At 43.0% G+C, this 24,701-nt stretch overlaps 1 protein-coding gene and 2 pseudogenes across 3 annotated transcripts; all 3 read left to right on the plus strand.

Annotated features, from left to right (window-relative positions):
* The first annotated feature begins 1,777 nt into the window (after nt 1–1,777).
* On the plus strand, nt 1,778–19,161 carry LOC148039207 (glycogen synthase kinase-3 homolog MsK-1-like). Of its 2 annotated transcripts, none has more exons than XM_087675100.1 (4): nt 1,778–1,854; nt 17,538–17,819; nt 17,890–17,949; nt 18,156–19,161. In XM_087675100.1, exons 2-4 carry the CDS (start codon nt 17,712–17,714, stop codon nt 18,378–18,380), a joined length of 393 nt encoding a protein of 130 aa, XP_087531226.1. In that variant the 5' UTR covers nt 1,778–1,854; nt 17,538–17,711; the 3' UTR covers nt 18,381–19,161. The 2 variants fall into 2 exon arrangements, with proteins under 2 accessions (XP_087531226.1, XP_087531227.1); XM_087675101.1 differs by lacking the exon at nt 1,778–1,854 and adding an exon at nt 4,787–4,944.
* On the plus strand, nt 13,985–17,652 carry LOC148039208 (uncharacterized; annotated as a pseudogene). Its single transcript, XR_015690374.1, has 4 exons — nt 13,985–14,353; nt 14,508–14,686; nt 14,789–14,965; nt 15,045–17,652. The product of XR_015690374.1 is annotated as an uncharacterized LOC148039208 (transcript).
* A 572-nt stretch (nt 19,162–19,733) lies between the features above and the next one.
* The window catches only part of LOC148039209 (uncharacterized), a 12,319-nt pseudogene continuing 7,351 nt past the window's right edge, over nt 19,734–24,701 (plus strand).

Raw genomic sequence — 24,701 nt, forward strand, 5'->3', positions numbered from 1 at the left:
CTCATGCATCTTCGGCTTCTTTTTACTGGCCGGTGCTAGCCCGGAACATTCCCCCCACCTAATCCGCGTACGTCCTCGGACGCACTGGTGGTGGGATGAGCATGTGTCCTGTTGAGCTGGGAACTTGGTGATCAGGCCATGTGCAGCTGGGTTGTATGTCTGCTCCACATTCTGTGGCTTGTTGCAATGCAACTTCTTCGTTATGAACTTGGGCTAAGGATGTGAAGACAGTTGGAGAAGTTGTAGGTTGCCTGGAATGATATCCTGAAGATACTTCTAAGGGTCTTGATTTGGCAAGATAGTACAACTGAAGTTCTTTGGACTCATTTCTTGCTGCATTGACTTGAAGGTCCACAGTTCTCTCCGTATTATAGCTGCATGGGTCTCCATTGATTTTTATCTACCTGCTTGTGGCTGTAGTGGTGGCACTGATTGACTGATGGGGGATGGCAGGAAAATAAACTTTCCTCTGGAAAATTCTTGTGGGTTTCCCCCCCAACCTAGTTCTTGTTTTACCTCCTGAAGTTAAATACTCATGTGGAATGGGACTAGTCAGGTTCCATGAGAGAATGATCCTATAGTAGCAAACCTGTGGTGCCTTGGTATGAAGAAATATCCTGTGAGAAACCCTGTACATCCTGGCCGCTTGGCTGGGCATAAGCTTTCTGCTAGGAAGGAGTTGGATTCTCAACTGCATATAGGTTGATCTATTCTTCACCTGGATGGTGTCCTGCTTCCAATGTTGTATGTCTTTGCTCCTCTTGTCATCTTCATCATCTGATTCGATTGTAGTGGAAGTGGTTGTAGCATATACACCTGGTGTGACAATTTTAGGGGCACTTTTGCCTTCTTCAAAACTGTGAGTTAGTGTTAGAAAACAAATTAATAACCTGTGAACACTTGCTGGCTCTTGTATTCTGGCTATGCAGAGCCGTTTGCCGATTTTCCCTGCATAACTAAATTTCGTTAGTTGGGCACATCATGTAGAGCCATTTACTGGTTTTCCCTACATGAGTATCACAACCATTTGTCATTGAAGTTCTTAGAGCACTCCAATTTATCACTTGAATGCACCTGTTCACCTATAACCTATTTGTTTCCTAATCTATTCCATTTGCTCTCTTTTTCCACCTATTGCTTGTATAAAGTACTGATGTGAAGAGATAACTTCCAGTGTCTGGTCATGACTTTAGTTTAAGTCATTACATTGAAGCTCTCTGGTCCTTGGTCGATCTGTCATTGTAGCTCTTCCGTACTTGCGTACCATGTGTCCAGATTATTTATTCAAAAAGAAAGCAAAAAGAAAAAATGAAAAACAAGGACAATGACTTATTTATGTACATATGTATCGGGGAAAAAACCTCCTAACGAGGGAAAAAGTGCTCGTACAAACCTAGGGTCACGTCCCATTTATTCTGTATATACACACACCTATGGGGATCAAATATTACATAGTCCCCTTCTTGATGCGGATATTCTAAGGGCATTAAAATAGAAATCAAAATCAAATGAAAAAATTACACCAAAACAATGCCCATAATAGATCTAACAATGGGTCCGCATTTAGAATGCCTCCCCCCACCTAGTCAGAGCCATGTTCTAGATGACTAGTGGTTGCGTGCATGTGCCTGGGATTTAAACATCGTGTCTAATGCACGTCCATGTAATGTGGCCCTACATCATGATTTTAGAAAATGCATGTTAAACAGTATGCTGTGCAAGATGGGGGTCATGAGCCTGATTGGCTCATGGGCTTTTGCTGTCGAGGCATAAATCCAGGAGAGATAGGAACTCATCTAGTTCCAGATCTTCCTGTGATGTGTCCATGTGGATGTCGGCATTTGGATTGTCAAGGTGAGATTTTCTTACCCATACCTATTTTAGCTTTCCGGTGGCCTGGGTAGAAGTAGGCTGATTTCCCATGGATGTAGCCTCTTTTTGGTCAGTGGGCATGACAGACTTTGGAACCCAAACCTGTTTATATGTTGTCGGTGTCGGCTTAATTTTGGGTACCCAAACCTGTCTAGTAGGCAAGGCTGTTTTCCTTGGTTGGATAACTGGCTTCGGGAGAGGAGACCTTTGAATCCTTTTGGGGATCCATATGTGAGTCTGCCCTTGTTGTGCCTGAACCATCATCTTCTTAACCCATACTGACTTTGTAGTGGTTCTATGATTAGAAGATGGCTTGTGTTTCTTGTGTGGTGGCACCTGTTTAGAGGCTTTTGTCAGAGAATTCGGAGTTCTTTTTGGAACGCAAATTACACTCCGGCCTCGTTGAGCTTGAAGCAGCTTCTTGGGGACCCAGATATGGCTTGTGGTGGTTCTTTGGGTATTGGATTGCCTGATATTTCTGCGTTTTGGCAATCTTCTCCTGTTAGATGAAGTTGGTGCTTTGGTTTGTGAACTTTGAGGTGCTGGTGGCTGAATAGATGAACCTACATTTGTGGATTTTGGTATCCACACCTGTTTTTGCTTTCCTGAACCTATCTTTTTAGGGAGCCACACCTGATGGATAACCTGTTTCTTTTGTTCCAGCTGTATGGTAGGAGACAAAATTGTATCAAATGGAAGCACCTGATTCGTTATTGATGAGGTTTCACCGGTTATGGTCTCATTTTCTACCACCTTAGGATTCCACACATATGACTTTTTGGGTGGCAAACATATCCTGGGTGTGGTAGCAACCTGTTCTTCCTGGACATTGGATGTCGATGGTAATGAACTAACAGGTTCGGGGTCATTATCATGTTCATCTAAATTCTCTTCGACCTGATCCATCATTAGAGATTCTACCTTGGGCACAAAACTGAGACATACTCGTTGTCCCATCAGATTGAAAAACACTCGATCATTGGCCCAATCTATTTGTGCATTAGTCCATCTCTGCCACGGCATACCAAGTATTAAGTCCTCTATTGCGGAACGCCATGGAAAGATCAAAAATCTGTGTAGCTCTGCAATGCCATTTATAGACACTGGGATAATCGCATATCCCAATACTTGGACTGGTTCTCCTGCAATTCCTCCAAGAGTGGCACTTGATGGGATCAGTCTAACTCCATCTAAGCTTAAGAAAAGGTCTTCCGACATGGAGTTTTATTGAGCACCTGTGTCTACCAAAGCATTATGTGACCTCTAGTTTGTACCTAGCTGAATGAGGATCTAAGGGTCTAAACCCCCTGAACTTGATGAATCATCAGATGAGCTAGATTCTTCTGACTTTTCTATTCGGGTCACCTGTATCTTCACGAGATCCTTGCATGATTTCATGCAGGATCTAGCTTCATCTTGCAGAATCTTGACGTGGATGTCTTTGCTTGGATTGAGACTTCCGTAAGGTGTCTTCATTGTGGTCCTGATGCCTAAATACCCTGTTCTCGATTGCAGTCAAACTATTAGGCATTTCATCAATGAATTTCTCTCCCTTTATAGCCTTTTGTTCTTGTAGTTTGCCCTTTGGAGCTTTAATCTCATGATCTAGCTTTTTTGGCTCTTGACGCTCTTTTGTGTGCTTATTCCGTTTTGTAGGAGGTAAGCACTTTTCTACAAATTCAACATTTTGAGATGCTTCCAATTTTTGCTTTGGCAATGTGGTTGGTTCGGAGAGACGTTTGTCTAGATCTGGCATAATCTTCCGTGTCTCCTTGTTCTCTAGAATGCAGTTGAACATCATGACTGGCATGATGTCGTACCCATTCTCATCACAGAACTTAGTGGTGGGGACTTGCTCTGAATTGCAAACATCGAGTGTAGCCAAAATTTGGTTCCACTCTAGAGGTTCGAACTCATCCTCTGGGAAAGGATCAGGCATGTAAGCTTCATCCTCTAGTGGTCAGTATAAAGTACAATCTTGTTCATGCATGCTACTCTAGTTAGATGCTCCACACATCCACAAAGGTGCTTTGGCATGCTTCATGGATGGTAGAATCATAGACTCTTGAGTCCCTGATTCAAACTCTTCAACTGGTGTTCGAGCTACATCCCGGTATGTTAGATTCTTCGTGTTTATCCTGGTGGTTACACCGTTTTGCCTTAGATAGATATAATCATAGCCCCAATCTTGAATCAACTTCAGTTGGCGCATGAAGGGCCTTCCCAAGATTATATCGTAGGTAGATGTTTTACCGAAATCTACCACAGCAAATGTGTACTTGTACTTAATGCCACACGAATTGACAAGTATATTCTCGAGCATTCCCAATGGTTCTTCGATGTAACCATTGGCCAGTTGCAACTTCATTCTCGTTTTTTGTAAAGTTGGTCTTACCCACCGCTTCCAAATCTGCTGGGTGGCAATAGCTACACCTGCACCACTATCCAATATGGCCATGGTTTTCACATTTTCATATTCGACAGGTAGATGGGTGTTTCCATCTTCACCTTCACAGTACTCTCCAACCTTATTCAAGGGTGTTGGCTTGATTTCATCACTCTCAAACGCTTCTAGGTCTTTTTGAGTTCCAAGTGTATCCTTTGCCAGTCCTATTTGATCTTGGCCTACTCCCATCTCATTTTCAATGGTCAGCTTGAGGTTTAGGTGGTCTGCTAGCTGCAAAGTATTTCTAATTTGTGCCTCTAGCATTTCTTTAGCATCTTCAAGCCTCTTGACCGGTGGTGTAGACTTCCTCTAAGATGGAAGCTTTCGAATAATTGAAGCATTCTCGTAATCACCCAAATATGAAGGTAGGGCTCTGAAGGCTTCATCCTTTGATGGTTCAGATCCATCGGACCCTATGTCTCCATATGTGGATAGCTGTTCAGGATCGTTTTCTTGTGGAACAGCATCAAACTCATGAAAAGGAGCGGAGTCGAGCGTCTGACTTCCGTCCTTTGCTTGTTGAACCTCAGTCCACAATTCTTGAGGCCATTGTTCTTGTACCTCGGGTATCATGGATGAGATTTCGTCGGTTGAATCTGGAACTAGAAGAGGGTACTCCTTTTGAGGTATGTAGACATGATTTCCCTCTTGTTTTTGATGTTTTGGCTCATGCACCAAGTTCTGTGGTGGACTTGGTTGCTGTACAGTTTGGGGTAACATAGGTGGAGCATTTGGAGAGGATTTCTCAATCAAAGACTGTACTGCTTTGATCAGATGGGTATACGTTTGTAACCGCTCCTTCTCTAATACTGGATCAGGATAAGCTCTCCACCTATCCTCCTGGGTCTTGCCCGGTCTCAGTCTTGCTTCAAAAGCTTCAAGCATTGCTTGCAGTGGCTCGAATACTTTATCTACAAGAACTGATCCGCCTGATGTTTCAGTTGATCCCAGGGTTGGCTGCTTTTTGGGGTTTGGCGGTTGCAGTTTAGGTATTTCTTGTTTGTTTGTTTCAGCAACTGCCGCAGCCTGTTTCCCTTTATCAATTTGGGCCTTTCTTCTTGCCCGTCTTGCCTTCCATGAGCCTCGTTGGCTCTTGGAAGTCTGGGTGCTTGTTTCACCTGATTTAACTTGACCTTCGTCCTTGTTCTCCGCTTGTTTCTGAGCCTGTGCCCGAGTTACAACGTTAACTGGCACCACTGGCTCACTCTTAGAAGTAGATGGTAGAGATCCATTCATCCCAATCTCATTCAATGGCGTTTTGTTTCTAAGATTAGGATGACTTGGACAATCTGAGAAAAGATGTTTTGTACCACAATCTACACAGTACCCTTGAGATAGGGTCTTTTTTAACGGACAATCTTGAACCCAATGGTTGTCTTTACAATGAAAACATGAAATTGTTTTTCCAGGTTCAGGTCCCTTGGGTGGTGGTAAAACTTTCTGATTGCTATTTTGCAATCCTCCACCTGCTAGAAATATCAAGGTATTTAAATCCATCGAATGATACTCTTGTGGTTTTGACTTAATACCTTGCCTGTTCTACGTTTGAGATCGAGTGGTTGGCCATGTTTCAGTTGAGTACTCTTCCTCGTTGTTAGGAAATTCCTCAATATAAGGAGTTGAAGGTACTATGGCTAGCTCATTTGGTACTGCGTTTTGTACATATCTCACCACTGCTTGTGGGTTATTGGGTAACAGTGATTGTTGACCCAATACCGGTTGCGCTTTATCTAATCTGGGTAAAGCTTGTGCTTATCCAGATTGAAGCCTAGGTGGTGGCGGCAATAGTAATTGTGTTCCAGGCCTATTTCTAGGCTGGTAATAGCAATCACATGCCTCATGGTCTGTGTACCTATTGCAGCTTGAGCACCACTTGCTCATGCGAGGTGGTGGTGGAAAGTTGTGTGTGGGGTTTCTGGGACATTGATACATTACATGATCATCCCCACACATGTTACCACTTTGAGGTCTGAGGGCTTCTTGTCCTTGAGGTACTATTTGTTGACTAGTGCTAGGAAGGCCTAGCCTTTTCAATAGACATTCAGCAAGAGCCTCAGTGTCCAGAGGGATTGTCACCTTCTCTTCATCCCCTACCTTGTTATTCTGGCTAGTTGACCTGGATTTCTTTGAGGATTCCTTCTCATTATACAAATCACAATTATCTACAAGGTCAATAGCCTCTTTTGTACACTGTTCAATTGTGGTAAATCTTTTTGCGTAAACATCTTTCTTCAGATGTGGATTTCGGAGTCCTTCTAGGAAGAGGGATACTAAGCGTTCCTGAGTTGGAAGCTCAGCTTTTGGACATCTAGATATGTACTCCTTAAACCTATTGGCTGTATCTTTTACAGTCTCATTCTCAGCCTGTTTAAATCCATGGATCATCCCCATTGTATCGTGCTTGATTCCGCTCTTTGTAAACTCTTCTATGAACTCTTTTGTGAGTTCATCAATGCATTGGAATCTCATGTGATCCAGGGTATTAAACCAGGTTAAGGCTTTATCTTCTAAGGTCAAGCCAAATCCCTCATACTGAACTCTAAAATCCGTTACTTGCTCAGCTCTAACCACTTGCATGAATAGAGCTAAGTGGTTGTACAAATCTCCTTTACCGTTAAATTTCTTCCCTACCCACTTTTGCACTTGTGAGGGCCTAATCACCCTAGGATCGTATGGCATCTGATAATGCACATAGGATGGTAGGTACCCTGCTGCTGATGGTAGGGTCACTTGTAGTGCATTGGGTTGTGGTTGAGTTGATCCTTGAATGACCTGATAACCACCGTTAAGGTTTTGAGTTCCCGAATAAATGTTGAGATGCACCGAATTTTGGACCCCTTGGTTCTGCATTGTAGACTGCCCTTCAAGCACTGGAGCTTGTTGTGGATAGCTGTTATACTGTGGTCTGGATTTAGGAGGAGAAATAGCTTGAGATATTGCCGAATAGGCAAATCTATTCAAAGGAGACCTTGGGATGGTAAAACCTCTAGGTTCCGTGGCTCTAATCCCCTCATCTATATTTCCGAATATCTCTCGAGATACCTGAGTATTCCGAGAGTCATCCTTGTGTTTGGTCAGTGCTGACAAAGCTTTCACAGCTGGGAATCCATTGTAAGAGTATTCTGCAGCTTCACTTTCAAGTATAGCTTCAAAATTTTGTTTGTATACATCTTGGAATGTCACTTCCGGATCAGACAATTTATCAAAGTATATAAACAACATTTTGGTATCCATCAGGGTGATCATGTTAGGATATAGTGCACGATAGAAGAATCTTTTTTGCGCTTCGAGATCGTCCATATAATAAAGCCCTATTGAAGTGTCGTCAGTCAACGCACGCTTCACAATTATCGTGTTAACAAGCTATGCAGTTTGACTGCTGTGAGTGGGAGGTTCCAAAGCCGGATTCATATTACGTGAGTTCTCATTCATAGAAGGCTTGGATACCGTGTTTTCCCACTTATCCACCTCATCAGGTGTTATGGTGACTATATACATAGCACCATCCCTACCAACATAATGATCTCCCTGATATTCAACCCTTGGTTCAGGCTGAAACTCAGTCAAAATATCTTCTACCTTGACACACGTTCTTCCCAACAGATCCCCATAGATATTTGCATCATGCGCATTGCTATACAGATGAGTGAGTGTCATACTGAAGTTCTTGGATTCCAGGAGTGAAGAATCAATAGTAGGTCTGAATTCTTCAATCAGATTTGCACCAAGTGATGCCATTTTGGACGAGGTATCCAAGGAATTTCCTAAGTTTATGAACTTTGTTTCAAATCCACCAAGTGGGTGAACGTTCTCCTCACCAGATACCCTAGTTTGAATTTCCTCCTTGCTCTGGTTACCAGACTTAATTGCTAGTCCAGACCTCAAGTACGTGTAATCCATGAGGAGTTCAGATTCGTACTTGGACTATGTATGGTTGTGGGCTCAAATCCACTGATCGAACGTTAAAAACTTGCTCCAAGTGGTCTAGCTTAACGGCCTTGTACACAGTCCTTGGTTGTGCTCTTCTAGTCTTGGTGGAAAACTCAGTACAAGCTTGCCTCAACCCACACTCTATGTGTGTGCCCTGGTCTGAAGGCTTATAGGTGGGTTAGCCCTGATATACTAGCCTGTTTGCGTTCTGTGTGCGGTTTGCTCTGAAATTGACCCTCCGAAGGTGAACTAGTGCAATCCGAAATCAGAATAGGGCATGTGATAGCTCAAAATGACCGTCTCGACAAGACGGTTTAGATGCACTTTACAGCTCAGCGTTTTGACTTCGGATGCTCCGGGGAGACTCAAAACAGTGAAAACCGAAGTGGGAGTGCAGTAAAACTGGAGCGAAAAAGCTGCCACGTGGCAGTTTCCCTTTAATTCCACATAAAGAACTTGAGCATGGGAGTTTGGTCTTTATAAACAAGTGCTGTTATACTAGTAATCAAAAGACCAAGACTAAGGCCTACGCTTGGGCTTGGGCTTGGGCTTGGGCTTGGGCAATTCAACCAAGCTCAACCAGCTCTAAAATTTTTCGGGCTAATTCAAGCCTGGTCGCTTGGTTGGCCGAAATTTGCACGCCTTGGCCGGAGATCCACCGGAATTTGGTCGACTTGCCTGACCGGAAAAGTTGGCCGGATGTTCCAAAAGCCTCTACTCTTTTTCTCTCTCCAAGGCCGGACGCAGATGGGCCGGAGTCAAACGACCTCTCCAGGGCCAGAGAAAGATGACCTCTCCAGGGCCGGAGGAAGATGGGTCGGAGTCAAACAACCTCTCCAGGGCCGAAGTACAATGAGAACGTCCAGGGACCGGAGTCAGATGACCTCCTGGGCCGGAGTACAATGATGATGCCAGGGGCCGGAGTCAAACGACGATGCCTGGGCCAGAGTCTAACAACCTCTCCTAGGGCCGGAGTACAATGGCCACGCCCAGGGCCGGAGTCAAACAAGGCCACAGGGCCGGAGGCCTGAGGATGGCTGCTGTATGCTTGGAGCCTACTGGGATGTGGCTCACAGCACCAGACTCACATCACAGGTTCTATGGCACAGGACTCACAGCACCGGTCACCATGTACCACATGTAATGGCACACACAACCCCTTGACAAATCCAGGAACTCACTGGACCGAGACGTGAAAGGTGGACTGAAACGATGGTCCAGACAAGCATATGGCGATGTGAAAGTGTATGTGGATGTGTGGATATGTGCGTGTATGCCTAACTTAGCCTAGCTACCAAAAAACAGACAAAAAACTGAAAAAACGCAAAATAGACGCCTATCTACAAAAAAAATGCAGACATCAAACACCATAGACATCCCGAAAACTCCATACACATGCGGACATGCATATGTGACTCCTAAATGCCTACATCATAAACCTCATGCATCACAAACATCCTGGGCACATGAGCACAGACATCTCACATTCTAGACATCACTCACATGTCACAGTCGCATCAACAGGCTAATCGGACATGCCGGAATGTGTCCTACCTAACCGACTAACCTATATGCAAACAAAGCTAGAAGTGAAGGTCGCAAACTAGAAAAAGTGTGTGTGCGGCTGCCAGTCTCCTGCTAGCCTAAGCTCTACTCCCCAGCAACGGTGCCAATATTTCACGGGTCGTCGCAGCCAAGCGAGAACTCCGACAACATAAATGTCATCCGAGGGCGTAGCTGACCCGGCTAGTGCATGGAAGCATCCACGCAGGCGTCACAAGGTGGACGGAGGTCACACTGGCTAACCTACACACTAGGGAGCAAGGACGTCAGTCTCTACACTAGCTAATGGACACCTGTCTGACTAAGGCACACTAATCACTAGTAAGCACTTAAACAGACAAATAACGCATTAACTAACTCTACTCAGATCTGCTCACACACACAGCAAAACTGGAAATGTGAGACATGGAAACATAGAGCTCGAAGAGACGAACAACTTGGTTTTTACTGCACGCAAAACGGACGCCGATACAATGCGTAGCGAGCTCGGGACGGTCGGCTCGATACAATCTTTGAATACCTGTATAGGGAGTCTTGGTCCTACTAAAAGCCTGACTAACATCTTGCTTCTTAGGTCCTTTTGTATTTTATATATTTGTGTGGCCGGAAGCAATATATAGGGCTTACCTCTTGGAGCTTGTGGACTACCATACTGAGGAGTTTGATTGCCTTGAGGGGAGTGAGCAGTTGAGGGGCTCTATTCTCTAGCAAGCCCGAGGCTTCCCGCAGTAGTAGTTGGATAATGCAAGCCCTCTATGACTCCAGAAGGACCTATCTGTGATGCATGTACTAAGGCATCCTAGAGCTTCTGGTGTACCAAGGCTTGGAGCACTTCAGGCAGTTGTTTGGGAGAGGTATTCATTGAAAGTAGAGGAGTAGGGGCACAATAGAGTAGGAAGTGGATTTTCCCACACACACAAGGAGGGAAGATGAGTCAAGAGAGGGGTGGGAAAGGATGGCAATCCATCAGAGATTAACTCCCCCTTAGGGGGGTGGTTAGCCCATCATGGCATGGGTGGGTAATTGTGAGTGAAGAGACAACTAAAGTTAGTAAGTAAAGCCTAAGGGTTAGGGTGAGATGTTCACTCTCGCATTCACTCTCTCATCTCCAAAAAAATCATCTTGCTTTTAAAAAGAGCTTTCCAAATTACTCCAATTCTCAAAGATTCTTTTTTGGAGTCCCATCTTCAACATGAATCAAGTGTGAAGGAGCTCTTTCCATCTATTGTATCCATATTGCCAATCATAGTACCATTTGAAAAGTTGTCTTGTTTTATTCTCACTCGAGTCGTACGTTTAGTGACTTGTAAAGACAAAACCTTGTTCTCATGATATATTTGATAAAACAAGGCACCAATGTAAATTTTTCATGATCCTGCCCTTTCTTCAATCTTGCATGAGAAGAGGATTCAATAGTGATAATTGCTTGTTAGTTTACTCGTTGCCTATTTTCATGTAAGTTCCTGTGAACCTCCTACTCTTGTTGTGACTTTTCTTGTGAACCTCCTACTCTTGTTGTGACTTTTCTTGAGAAAAGTCTTGTTTTTTTATAATAAAAATAAATGGTTATTGTACTATCCTATAAGCACTTTTGCATTGTGGATCTATGTAAGGACACTATTTGGTGTTGCAAAAGAATGCTTCAACTTTAACAATGTGCATTGCTAATCAAGAGGAAAAGTGAGTTCAACTCCATTGAAGAGAACATGATGCATGGGAGTTATGTGGCTTCATAGGCAAGCATACTATTGACACAAAGTTGGTGTTTAAATTAAAATGCAAGCTTGATGGCTCTATTGATTGTCGTAAGGTTTGTTTGTTTACCAATGATACACTCATCATGACAGCAATGACCATGAAGTACCTACTTCACCATGATAGCAATGACCATGAGGTACATAATTCATGTATGCCTACCATACACATAGTTTTTGCATTGGCTGTGCATAAAGGATGTTCAAATTGATTTTTTAAATGGTGATTTGGTGAGAAAGGTGGGTAACAACCTCTTGTCTTTGTCTAGAAATTTGTAGGGAATGAAGTATACAAAGTACATTAAATAGGCTTCTCATGCTTGATGTCAAAAGATTCTCGTATACTTGATCTCTCAAGGTTTTCACAAGTCCTACTAAGAGCACACATTATCATTGCAGAAGAGGGATGATTTTGTAATATATACATAAATACCTAGATAAATCCAAGAAGATGCCCAAATTCATCTTATAAGAAAGTGCAAGTTATAAATTCATGGTAGTTATCCAGTTGACTATATAACCATCCATCCTTAGCATTCATGTTGACGATTTTCTCATCAATGATCCAGACAAGGGGTGAATTACTTAATTTATTGCATGCATTTGATGTCATAAACATAGAGATTTTAGATTAAAACTATTTCTACTCCTATGGATCCAAAATTTTTATGACTATCACTTGAGGACTTTTCCAAGCCAATTGATGGTGCCACTTATCAGCAAGCTATGGTATGCCTTATCTATGTGCGCACCACCCATCTTTACATTTAACTTGTGGTATCATGGTTGTGTAGATTTAAATCTACTCTTGTCACTAAACATTGGCAAAGCATGTCTTCATTCTCTACTTTGCATTGTCAATTGTATACTCTTTGCTATACTTTCCTCCTTGTTGCTCTATATTTTCTTATATGGTATCAAGTTTGTAGGCATAAACCTTTATAATGAGAGAATTGATCCTCTCCCTTAGATCATCCAACTTTAATTTGCTCTACAAAGTTATCAAAGGTTTGGAGGCCCTAAATGAGATTTCTTTTCAACCATACTCCACAAAGAGTTTAAAATTTTAATAATAATAATCACCTCTACTAAGTCATTTGAAATTGTAGGCACATCAACTTCATTAAGAAGATTCTTTGAACACCAGGTAATATGGATTTCAACCCATGACTAAGCAATTTAGAGACACTTGTTAAAGAGGTTTGCTATGAATCTAGGTTGAAGGGGGATCATATTTTTGGTCCCATAGAGAGAGTTCATCGAGAGCACTCTTACTTTAGGCAACACGACAAAACCTTTGCAAAACACAAAAAAAAGGGTACATTAGAGAACACTATTATTGCTTCTCTATTTCATGCCTCCATTACAAAGATAACCCAAAAACCATACCCATAGAATTTTTGAGAAATCATTTCTTAGTGGTGTGCATATTTTTTTGAGATGTCTTGTGTTCAGCACCCTCCGTACACCAACACCCAAAAGGTCAGAGCTTCAATCGAGACCACAAAAGCTAATCTATCATTTTTGTTAGCAGAATCTTAGATGCTATAGGGATGAAGAATCATAAAAAAGGGAATTCTAGAGTGTTGTAGAACATTGTCAAACAAGCTAATGAACAAGATCCCATAAATGACCCTTGGAGTGCAGTGGCAGAAGATCCTATGCTAATTATGGGCAAGGTCTCTGACATGGGAGATGCAAACAAAATAGAACATGCCCTGAATGTAGAAGAAGCAGAGGATAACACAATGACCCTAAAGTCGAAGAGGCACATGATGAAGCAACCTACCCAAACCAATCCCCAAGTGGTGTGTATATTGTTTGTTAATAGGTTGATCACCCTTCCTATGCCAACACCCAAATAGAGGTGATGCTAGAAGATGCCCCAAGGGTGAAATTCTATGCCTAAGATGCTAATGAAGAAGATCCTACAAATGACTCTTGTAGTGCACTAGTGGGAAGAGACCCTATGCTAGTTATGGGCAAGGACCCTAATATAATGGAGACAAGAAAAATAGGACATGCCTCCCTACTTAGAAGAAACACATGATAACAAAAGAGACCCTCAATCCCAAGAGGCACATGACAAATCAATCCACATGGAATGCGCACAACAAGGCAACCGAGAGATGCAAGCATACAAGCAGGGCTGAAATTGGCAACCCTGCCAGCCCTTCCTTTGGCCTAGAGCCCTGCCTGTGTAGGGCAATCACAGTGTAGGCCTTCCCATGGAAGGCTAGAGTGGCTAGCAAGCCCTTCACCAAGGAAGGGCTATCATTCTCAAAGTCTTCCCAAGGAAGGGCAGTCGTCCCAAGGAAGGGCAAGCATCAAGGGTGTACATTGGAGTCTGGAAAGTAAGTTTTATTGTTTGAAAGTCGGGACTTGAACTCAAGACTACTGTTTCAAATTAAAATTTGTTCTAATTTCTGACTCCAGACTCGTCCAGAGTCGAGACTCGAGACTCTAGGTATGCATTTACGCTGGAGACGTCAAATGCCAAAATTGCAAAATTTGAGGGAAAAAGGTTCTGGTTTTTTTTTGGGAGGTCCCGACTCCCCAACTGCGTCTGTCTTTTCGCTTCAGTCCTGAGAGAATACATGAGACGTTCAAGGCTTCAAGCGTACACTTACACACACACCCTGCGGCCAGCAGATTCCCCCTTCTCCTACTGCCCTCAGCCCTGTCACGCTACATGCATTTCTGAAGATCAGTAGATGCCGCCCATGAAAGTTACTCAGAGGCTGACTGCGCACCCAGCTCACTTTCACCGACGGGGATCATGGATGATGTAAGTGACCCATTTCTCTGAAGATGTTGCAACTTGCACGCCTGCATTTCTTGCTTGGATGATTACATCAAAGACATCAGTCTTCCTATGTGTCATGCAGAGAAACAAACGTTCGTGTCTCTGATGGTTGCTGATCGTTGTTGTGAGCGCTCAGGCTATCGTACGCTGCTTGGTTGTGAGCCTTTACACTACAACCAGCCACAAAACATGAGATGGAAGTGATTATTGTCAGCACTAGTTGTCGGGTAGAACTGCATCATGAGCTGCTACGACATGTAATCCATTGTTGCTGACCCTGTAATCCATTGTCGCCGACCGTCCTCACCTAGCTAGGTATGCAGTCCTTGCTGTTCAAGAGAAGCTTATAATGTGGAACAGAATTTTCACATGGGAAACATCTTGACTAAGGCATGCAAATGGGTGATTTTTTTGCAGGTGGACAACGGATAATAATAGCTTAAAACGAATACAACATACAAGTTTTCTGTACCTACAGAATAAGTAGGGCAAGAACTCTAATAAATCAAAGCACATGGGCTTGCACTGTTTTTCTTTAGGATGAGGCCCAAGAAAAAGGCAAAGACAGCACCCACAACCCACCTCTTGCTCAAGGTATATTTCCAACTACATCTATGTAGTATGTAGTCATGACTCTCGACTCTCGACTCTCACGGTTCACCCTCTACCGCAGACTGCATGAAGAAAGTCTCGACTCCCAACCTCCAGGCTCCAGGCACATATTTCTGAATACAAAGATGGAAAAGGCTAACAAGAAGCAAAAGCAAGTAGACCTTTCGAGCTTCTATAAAGCTGTTGAAGTGAAAAGGAAAACTAGAGCAAAAGAGCTACAGAAAGAGCAAGATCGTCTGATATAAGAGCTCTTTGGAGATGGCCCAGAGTTAGGACAAGATGATGATGAGGATGCCCTAGATGTGCAAGTCTCTACCAGCGTAGAACCATCTTCGAAGGCTAAGAAGCAAAGAAGATGGATACCAGCTTGGAAGCTTCAGCACAGATGGGCATACCCAGTAATTTTTAAGGGAAAGGTGAGGGTAAAATGTGAGTGGTGTGCTTATTCAAAACAAAATACTCCTTATGCAAAGAATGGATCTTCTACACTTCAGCTGCCAGCCTTAAACGAGCATAGCAAATCAAATGAGCATGAAATTGCTATTTTTAAGTGGGCGCAAAAGGAGAAGAGGGTTTGCATCCCTCTCCCTGAGTATGTCGCAGCGTTGGATGATAAGGAGAAGGTACGTGTCATTACTGTCATGTGGCAAGCCTACTTCGTTGTGAAGTCTATGGGACCTATGGAGATGTTTGAGAAGCTATCTCTTCATCAAATCGAACAAGGTTTATCCAATATGCCACGCCATGTCGATTATGGGACATATCTAAATAGAGCTGCTGGTTATGACTTTACACAAGCAATCCGGGATGTTTTATGGGCTGCTTTATGTAAAGAAATACAAGCAAGTCCTTGGTACTCCCTAATGGTTGATGACAGTACAGATAGGGGAAAAGAAGGTCATCTCATTGTGTATATTAGCTACTTGAAAGATGGGGGTAGGGGAGAGAATCATGTTACCTTTGTTAAGCTTATCAAGACAGATGATGGTGGAGCAGAAGCGAAGTATGGTTCTCTCCTTATGCTGATGAAGGAGATGGGTTTGTCTTTGCACAAACTTGTATCACTTGCTACTGATGGATGCTCTGTCATGGTGGGTCATAGAAGTGGCCTTATTGCTAGAATGAGAGCAGATATTCCTCATCTTCTCCTCGTGCATTGCCTTGCCCATCGTGAAAACCTTGCGGCAAGTCAAGCTGTAGATTATTTTCCTGAATTTACACGTTTAGATAAGCTCTCTAGAAGCATCTACACTTGGCTGCATGCATCAGGGAAGCGGATGGATGAATTGAAGCTTATTGAGGGTGCATTAGACATGGAAGAGTTAGCCATGTTGCGCATACACTCAGTGCGGTGGTTGTCTCGCGGACAGGTAATGGAACGCATGGTGAAAGTTATGCCAGCCTTACTTTTGGAGTTTGAAAAGGAGAAGCCAAGCATATATGATGAGTTGGTCATTTATGCGAATCAATTTTACATACACTTACTAGCAGATGTATGTTCATAATTGAATATCTTGAGTTGCCAGTTTCAGTCAGATCTTGTGGATGTTTCTAACATTTCAGGGTTTGCTGATGCGGTGATACAAAACTTGAAGAAGAAGTTTTTGAAAGACTCTGCTGGATGTGGGACTAGATATTTGAAGAAGTTTGTCCAACAAACAAAATATGGCAAAATCACTTTTATTGATGCGAGTGGAGAAACACATACTCATGAATTAAGTTTTGATGGGGTCAAGGGATGCAGCAGAGGCGGAACTTTTGAAGATTGCATGCTTCTAGGCAAAGAGCTGGTCGCCAAAATTGTGGAGAATTTGACCACAAGGATGCAAGAAGACATGCCAATTTTGGAGGCTTTCAAACTTTTTAGTCCAAAGCACTACCCAAGTGAGGAGCTGCTGCAGGAAGCATGTACAAAGAAGTGGTTGATGGAGATACTGAAGCAATATGGATGCTTGGTAGCTGATGTAGAGCATTGCTTGGGAGAGTTGGACTCATTTGCAACAGTCTTGTCTGCCAATTTCAAACACAAGTCCTTTCGTGAATCATGGGAAGCATGCAAAAATGATGTTACTATGCATGACTCCTTTCCAAACTTAATGAAGCTTTGGCAGATACTCTCATTAATTTCTGTGAACACAGCTCCTGCAGAACGTGGCTTCTCTCTTCAAAACAACATCAAGTCAGCTCATAGGACAAGCATGAGTACAACAACACTTGAGAACTACATGTTCATTTGCTTGAATAGGCCCACAGCAACTTCGGACGTGCCTTGGGATGATGTCTATTCCTTATGGAGAAAGAAGAAGAAAAGATCCATAAACTCTATTGCATAGATGGCTGCAATATTGTTTTGGATTTGCTATATTTAAACTTTTATGTATTTATGAATCCTCTCTAGCTTCTCACAGAATTCTTGGTATTTTGTATCTTGTTTTGGTCTCTACGGAATGTGAATCACTTGAAGCCATATGTCTCATGAAACATCAAAACATCTAGTGTACTATTGATGTATAGTTTCATTGCATGATTCTATGGTGAATTTATCAATTTACAGGAGAGCTGTGCATGATTCTCTATTGTCCTGAGAAGGCATAATCTGCTCATAGGGAGGCTATGAATTGCACGCCAAGGGACAGCACGTCTTTGAGGAAGGCAAGGTCTTTTGCTTATTTTGGCCTCTAAATTGTACCTGCTTGTTGCATAGTGACTAGATCTAGTATACTTAACTATGGATAATACGACTCCAGCACATGGCTCAACAAGGGACTACAACAGTCCAGACACAGAACACATTATAACTACTACCATTGGTGGCAGAAATAACCAACCAAAGCAGGTAGCGCCTCTGAGTTGAAAGTTTTGAGCTGACGGGACTTTGTCATATCTTGCCTGCTTTGCTCATGCAGATCATCAGCTATGCACCAGAGAGAATTGTTGGTACTGGCTCATTTGGAGTTGTGTTTCAGGTCAGTTCGATTACTTTTGATAGAAAATTCCTAAAATTGGCCCATGCCGCCATTTTTCTAATTATGTTTTGCACAAATTGCATGTTACACTAATATGCTTTTGCTTTGCGAGTTATAGTGAATCTTTTTAAACTGGAGTTGCTGTTTAGTCAAGGCTATGTATTCTCAGCATTTTGGTAACTTATGTGGAATGCATATCGTGGCAGGCTAAATGCATAGAAACTGGAGAAACTGTTGCAATCAAAAAAGTTTTGCAAGACAAAAGATATAAGAATCGGGAAATGCAAATCATGCTTCATCTTGGCCATCCTAATGTTGTTGCATTAAAGCATTGCTTTTACTCCACTAAAGGAACGGATCAGTCATGGTTAGCTTACATCCACCACACTCGCATCAGTCATTTGAAACTTAAGTTGAATTATCATGGTTAGGTTATTGAAGAGAGCTTACCAAATTGACCTAAGTACATTCTCCCTTACTGGCGGAGAGTTGGATACCTTTCTTCACATTTGAATTGATGGCCTGAATCTGAGGCATTTCTATGACATACATGAGTACCAAGTTTGCAGTGTTTTTTCTCTTTTCTTTTCTATGACATATACGAGTACTAGTTTGCAGTGTTGTTCACCTTTCATGAGCATGCAGATTGAACGTAACCGGAGCGGGGTTGCTTGAATCTGTTTATTCATGCAATCAACTCAAATCTTGTCTGTGTCTCAGCCAATGGTGACTCGTGAGCAGAACAAGTACGATGCCCAAGTCATGTCTGGGAGCTTACAAAGGAGACTTATTATTCACAACTTCATTGCTGCTCCACCATTGTTTTAGATGTGGTTACAAGCTTAATATCATGTGGTTACAAGCTTGGATGCAATGGTTTTGGGTTACAAGGAATGTGGTCCATCTTGGGCATCAACTAGTAGTGCTAAGCATTCGTAAATATCAGTAAGATAATTGCTGTTTCAAGTTACCTACTCTCAATAATTCTCAGAGAGGGGATGTCAAAGAGTACATGGGTGTATTTTCAAAATCTTTTCATAAGCGAGCGTTAGAGATAATCAAAAGGGAATTTTTCGACCAGCCGAATCTCAGGTTGTGACTTTCCAAAATATGATGAGCTTTTGGGAGGGAACAAAGTTCGAACACATTGTTAGCCAGTACTAAGTAGTAGTATTCTTGGCTGGCACTCATCATTCCTGTGTTCCTAACCATGATCCATTTTGTTTAATTGTTTTATCATTGTTGAACTGAGTATTGAGCTTAAATTTGTTACATTTTTGTTTGAAGCAAAATGAAGCATATTTATAGGATCTATGAGATGTAGCGATGTATTTATAAGTGTTGCTCAATTCAACTTGTTTTTGAAAATTACTATATAGGATTGCTCAGGCAGCTCGCGAGTCGCAAGGCTTACAAGTTAAGCTTTTATTGGAGTTAGCGATTGTTGTGAGATGTGCACACCACGGATGGGTAGGAAAAGATAAGCTTTCATTGGAATCAATGACTGTTGTGAGATGTATGGACAGGTAGGAAAATTTTTACCCTTCATTGAGAAGGTCAAAATGCGTAGTAGCCCTTCCCATTGGACGGGCCATCCTTGGAAATACTCATCCCTAGGATGGGATATGGTACCCTGCAATTTTCAGGCCTGGTGTAGGGAATATATTTCCCGTGCTTGCTGGACAGACAGCCTTTAGAGGCCGATACTCATTCTCCTCCCATGGAGTCCACCAATTGGATTTTGCCAATTCGGAAAGCCTCCATTCAGTTCCGGTAGTGTGAACCTAGCCAAAAACCTGCTGGAGACGCGTCTCGCGCACGTGGAGAAAGAAAATCTAGCTTCACATCATCAGCGATGTGAAATCCTAGCGCAAAATCCTTAACTTTGAGAAAATCTGCCCAGTTCACGGCGCCAAGTTTGTACACGTCAATCATAACAGCTCCTACGGACAACCCATCATCACAGTTGTTGGGCTTGGCCGATCCTGCAGTTTTGGCAGCAACAGCAGCTATGGAGGTTTTCCCGAACGCCCTCTACGGCGGTGCCCATATCCACAAGAGCCTCCAAGCTTACTGTCTCCAGGAATACTCCCATCTTGAAGAAGAGTTGCTTGCCTGCCTCAATTACTGTGGATTTGGTCTGCAGAGGAAGAGGGTTTTTTCCTCGTCCTTCTCTCTTTTGGCGTCTCTGCTAATCTCTGGTCCTATAACCTCTTCACCATGGAATGTGCCATGTGCAACTGCATCATGGAGTTTCTCAACATCTCTAGTGCTGAGTATAACATTGTCTTCACTGCCAGTCGTGGAGCTACCTTCAAGCTATTTGCGTATGCATATCCATGGGATACTAGTCCCGACTTGTCACCGTGTATGACTATGAGAGCAAACCTGTGGGTTGGATGGAGCAAAGAGCTTTGGATTGTGGAGCTAGGGTAAACAGGGTCAAGTTTAGGTGGCCTTCCTTGAGGGTTTACTCAACTGAGCTGAAAAGAAGCTCACCAGTGGCACTGGTAGGAAGACAAAAAACAAGCCCAAGAGGCTGCTGGGTGCAAATCCAGGTCTCCTCACCAGCTCTTCTCGCCTCACTGTTGCATCATGGCTGGATAAAGTAGCAGCACATCCAGAAAGGGCAGAAGAAAGGACTTTTTGTTTTCCCAGTTCTGTCTTGTGTTTCATATCAATGGATGTCCCTTGCGCAGCAAAATCAGTTGCATGTTCTGGTCGATGTCTCTTGTCTGGGCCCAAAAGGCATGGACTCATTGGGTCTCTCTCCCTTTTTTGCCCAGATTTAATTACAGTCTCTTTTTATAAGCTTTTCGGTAGTGACCCTTCAAGCTTTGGCTGTCTGCTAATAAGATGCGCTGTGGCCCAAAGCATTCAGGATGGATTGGGAGCACTTGTATCAGACATGGTTTGCATCACTCCTACGCCATCTAACTGGGTATAAGCTCCTTTTTGACATTAGAAGATAGTGAAGGTTTTGAAGCAAAGAATATGGTCCATGTGTTTTCTGGGCCAATGCCAGCTATTGATGAGATAGACATCCCAGCCCATTGCATCTGCATCTCCTAGTCTATATGTGATGATAATTATAGCTCTGCCTGTGAAGATGCAAAGCTTGAATCTCTAAGCCACAGTCCTGTTTTTAGTGAAGATGGCCATGGCATTTCCTTTCCAGTTGATGTCAGTTCGAGTCCTATTAGCACTGGCAATTGTGCCTCTTTCTCTCTTAGTGATCCCCTCCGTGATGAACCCATCTCATCCCTAAGAACCCTTTTGCAGCTAGCTGGTAAGGTGATCAATGTCGCGAGACAAATCAAGGGTCTATGTTCCGGGCTGCTGCACCTTCACACTGGATGTGTTGGAAATAGTGAAGACAGGAATGGAGAAGATTTCTTTGTCTTCAAAGATGCACTCGAGGAGTTTCTTGAGGATGAAAATAATGATCTTAAGGTAAGTTGATAGTAAATGCCGCTTATGTCTCTAAAGTGCAAGCCAGGAACAGCTAGCTTTGGGCAATGGGGAAGAACTGTCTTTGGGCCCAAAATCTAGTGAGAAAAACTTCGACACTTGTTGCTAGCATCGTGGCAGTCCTCAGTACGCATATTATGAGCGGTGATGGCATGACATGTGAAGCATGGATACATGCACAACATAAAGACCAAGACCTCTCCCTCTTAACTGAAGTATTTGATCATTTCTAGGCAACTCTCAGCTCTTCAGAACTTCCAAAATGGAATGAAGAGAAGTGTGAGCTGTTCTTAGAGGAAGGTGTAAATAAGCTGGAGCATGTGTGAGTCACTGCTTCTTTTGTGTGTAGACCAGGTAGGAGAGCTAGGTGAGAGGTTTTCAAAGTTCAGGAGGTCACTTAGAAGTATCCCAAGTTGCAGCAATTTTTTCAGTCTTGTATTCGGCACTGATTGGAAAGTGGTGGACCCAGCAACACAGCTGCAGAGGAAGATCCCAGTCCGTGTGAGATTGGCTCTCACCCTTTCACTTTTTACCGTCCCATTTATTTGATTGGAAATAGTGATATTCTTACCCAGGTGTGAGATTGGCTCACACTTTCACTTTTTACCGCCCCATTTTATTGATTGGAAATAGTGATATTCTTACCCAGGCTAGCATCACTGAGACCAGCAGCAGTGAGAGTGATGTAAACACAAATCCAAAACATGTAATACGATATTGGAGGCCACTCGGGGCAGTATACTACGATTACATCGACACAAAAGACAAGCTAGCTGCAACCATTCTATTGGCACAGATGAAGTTTGTTGATCTCACAGAACTGAGCTGGGTGACTCGGGATTTAGCTAGTTGTTTATGCTTGTATTGCAGGATTTGATGTGGCTGCATGGGGGTCTCTTCCACAGCAACTTGTGGCAAAGCACATGAGGACCATTGTCAAGATAGGAAAGGCCAGGGAGCCACTGTGGAGTGGCTCTTGCTGCTGGTGTTGCTATGTTGTTGCATGTTGAGGACAACAAATTGCTGGGTGACTTTCTAGACAAGCTGATGGAGGTTTGCATCGATGGTGGTGCATAAAGGTATTAGGGGGAAGATGGTGACCCCGGATTGTTATCATGCTAGCTATGCATGAGTGTACAAAGAGTAGACACTACTACACCGAACCTGTGACGATCGCCACCTTCTTGAGTACTATGTTTGGGAGCGATATCTTGGAGAAGTTGAAAACTAATCTTGTGAACATGGAAGCAACTCTTTTCTTCAATTCTTTCACCGCAACATCCTCACCAACTATTGGGAAGGGCCTACGCTACAATGGTTGCGAGGAGGAACGAGTGCGTTCTTTTACTTCTCCTCCTGCTTGTCATGGACCTTCATCAGTTGGCCCTCGTGAGTGTTCTGTGCTGCCAAGAGCTGCAAAGGTTCTGAAGGTCCACAGCTAGGTAGTAGGACAAGTCAAAGCTAGTGGAATAAGCAATCCTTTGGCAAAGCCATAGAAGATCTTCAGAACGAGAGTAGGGTGGATTCCTCTGCAAAACGTTTTTTTCCAATTGGCCACACAAGGGAGTGTGATCCTGAAGTTCATTATAACACTGTAGTGGGGTGTGGCCTTTCTTGCGTCAAGCACCTTTGAGCAGCATATATTCTTCCTAAGTTGCTGCAGTTGTGTAGGACTTGTGGACATCTTTAAGGATGCTGATGATTGATGACTGTGAAAAGGTTTTGTTACATGACATGATCCCTATGGTTTACCTCGCACACCTTGTGGGCCACTTTGTGGCCTATACTGGTGACGGCTTTGCCTATATGCAGAAGGATTATCCCAATTAGAATTGGTTCCCACGAGTTCTTTATTCACGTGCGACCTCACATGCAACTGCCTTTCTATCAAACATCTCCCCAGAATTTGCATGGATACTTGATCCTGGTGGCGGCGTGGAGAATCCAGGCAGCTGATCAGCTGACCATTGATGGGCTAACTCGGTCAAATCTTGGTTGGACGAGTGTGGTGAAATAGGGGGATGTATACAGTTCACGGTTCCATCCGCTGGAAACAGCCCCTCTCACAGGTCAAATTTGATGATTTTTATTTTGCAAGTAGTATAGCTATCTTTTATTTGCATGTATGCACATACATAGTCATAAACACATGCATGTACATGTCAAATAAGCCATATACAACCGTATAGATATGTATACCATGATGCATCTGTGCATTCATCCATGTGTACCTGGTGCCCTTACCTGCTGTTTGTTGGATGACTTCCACCTCTAATCGAACCTGTTGAGCCACTTGAAGCACCACTATTCGTTGGCCTGCTGACCAAACTTGTTGAGCCAACACTATTTTCTTACCAGACGCCAAGTTCCGATGCCTGCACAGGAAACAAATCTTACAAAACAGCACAATGTGCATGAGTTATGTAGTCCACAATGTGTTGATTATAGCATACCAAGGAAAAGATGAAAATACACCCCCTTCTTCTCCTCACAATTGTAAGAGTTTAGCAAGGACCATTGCTTGGGTATGCCTTAGCTATCGATAGGAGATTGTGTACACACTTGAGACATGCAGGGTTAGAATTGGATGTCTTTGTGTTGACTAATTTGTTGAGCATGTATGGGAAATGCAGTATGTTGAATATATCAAATGTTATCCATTACCTAGGTGTGAACACACTAGGTGCATATAGAAAAAGCATGAGCTTAAATTAGAGAGCTCTTTAATTGTAAATAGCCTATTTAAAGGCTATCCCTAAAAGGGAAGTAAGAGTTGCGTTCTTATCTCTCACGTCCTCTCACGCTCTCCTCTCTGTCTCTCTCTCTCTCTCTCTCTCTCTCTCTCTCTCTCTCGTGCCGTCCAACTGTGGTATCAGAGCGAGGTTGCTCAACCTTCTTCATTGGGAGTAGCCGAGTTTCAAGCAAGTGAGCAATCTTTAGTAGCTATGTGACGCTTGGGTCAGGCAACATGAAATTGCACAGAGCTGGTGCATGAGGTCACCTTGACACGATGCTGAAGACTTCGTTTTCTATGCGAGTGCCAAAATCTCACTCACACACACACACAATTATAATTTTATTTATTTATTTATAAACAAAAAATAAAAAGGTATTTTTTAAAAGAAAGAAGATGAAATAATAATAATAATAACAAAATAAAATTAAAAATTAAAAAACAAAAAACAAGTGCATGTGTGTGGAGTGTGTCAATGTGTGTTTGTGAGAGAGAGAGAGAGAGAGAGAGAGAGAGAGAGAGAGAGAGAGAGTGTGTGTGTGTGTGT

Source organism: Lygodium microphyllum, chromosome 3 (genome assembly GCF_053477565.2).
Source record: "Lygodium microphyllum isolate KBCC chromosome 3, Lygodium_microphyllum_v1.1.10, whole genome shotgun sequence".
Classification (NCBI taxonomy): domain Eukaryota; kingdom Viridiplantae; phylum Streptophyta; class Polypodiopsida; order Schizaeales; family Lygodiaceae; genus Lygodium; species Lygodium microphyllum.

Excerpts from the sequence above, each read along its gene's own strand:
- LOC148039207 (XM_087675100.1), top strand. The coding sequence starts at position 17,712 with ATGGATAATACGACTCCAGCACATGGCTCAACAAGGGACTACAACAGT. Across the intron at positions 17,820-17,889 it reads GAAATAACCAACCAAAGCAG|ATCATCAGCTATGCACCAGA; the intron begins GTAGCGCCTCTG and ends TTGCTCATGCAG. Across the intron at positions 17,950-18,155 it reads CATTTGGAGTTGTGTTTCAG|GCTAAATGCATAGAAACTGG; the intron begins GTCAGTTCGATT and ends ATATCGTGGCAG.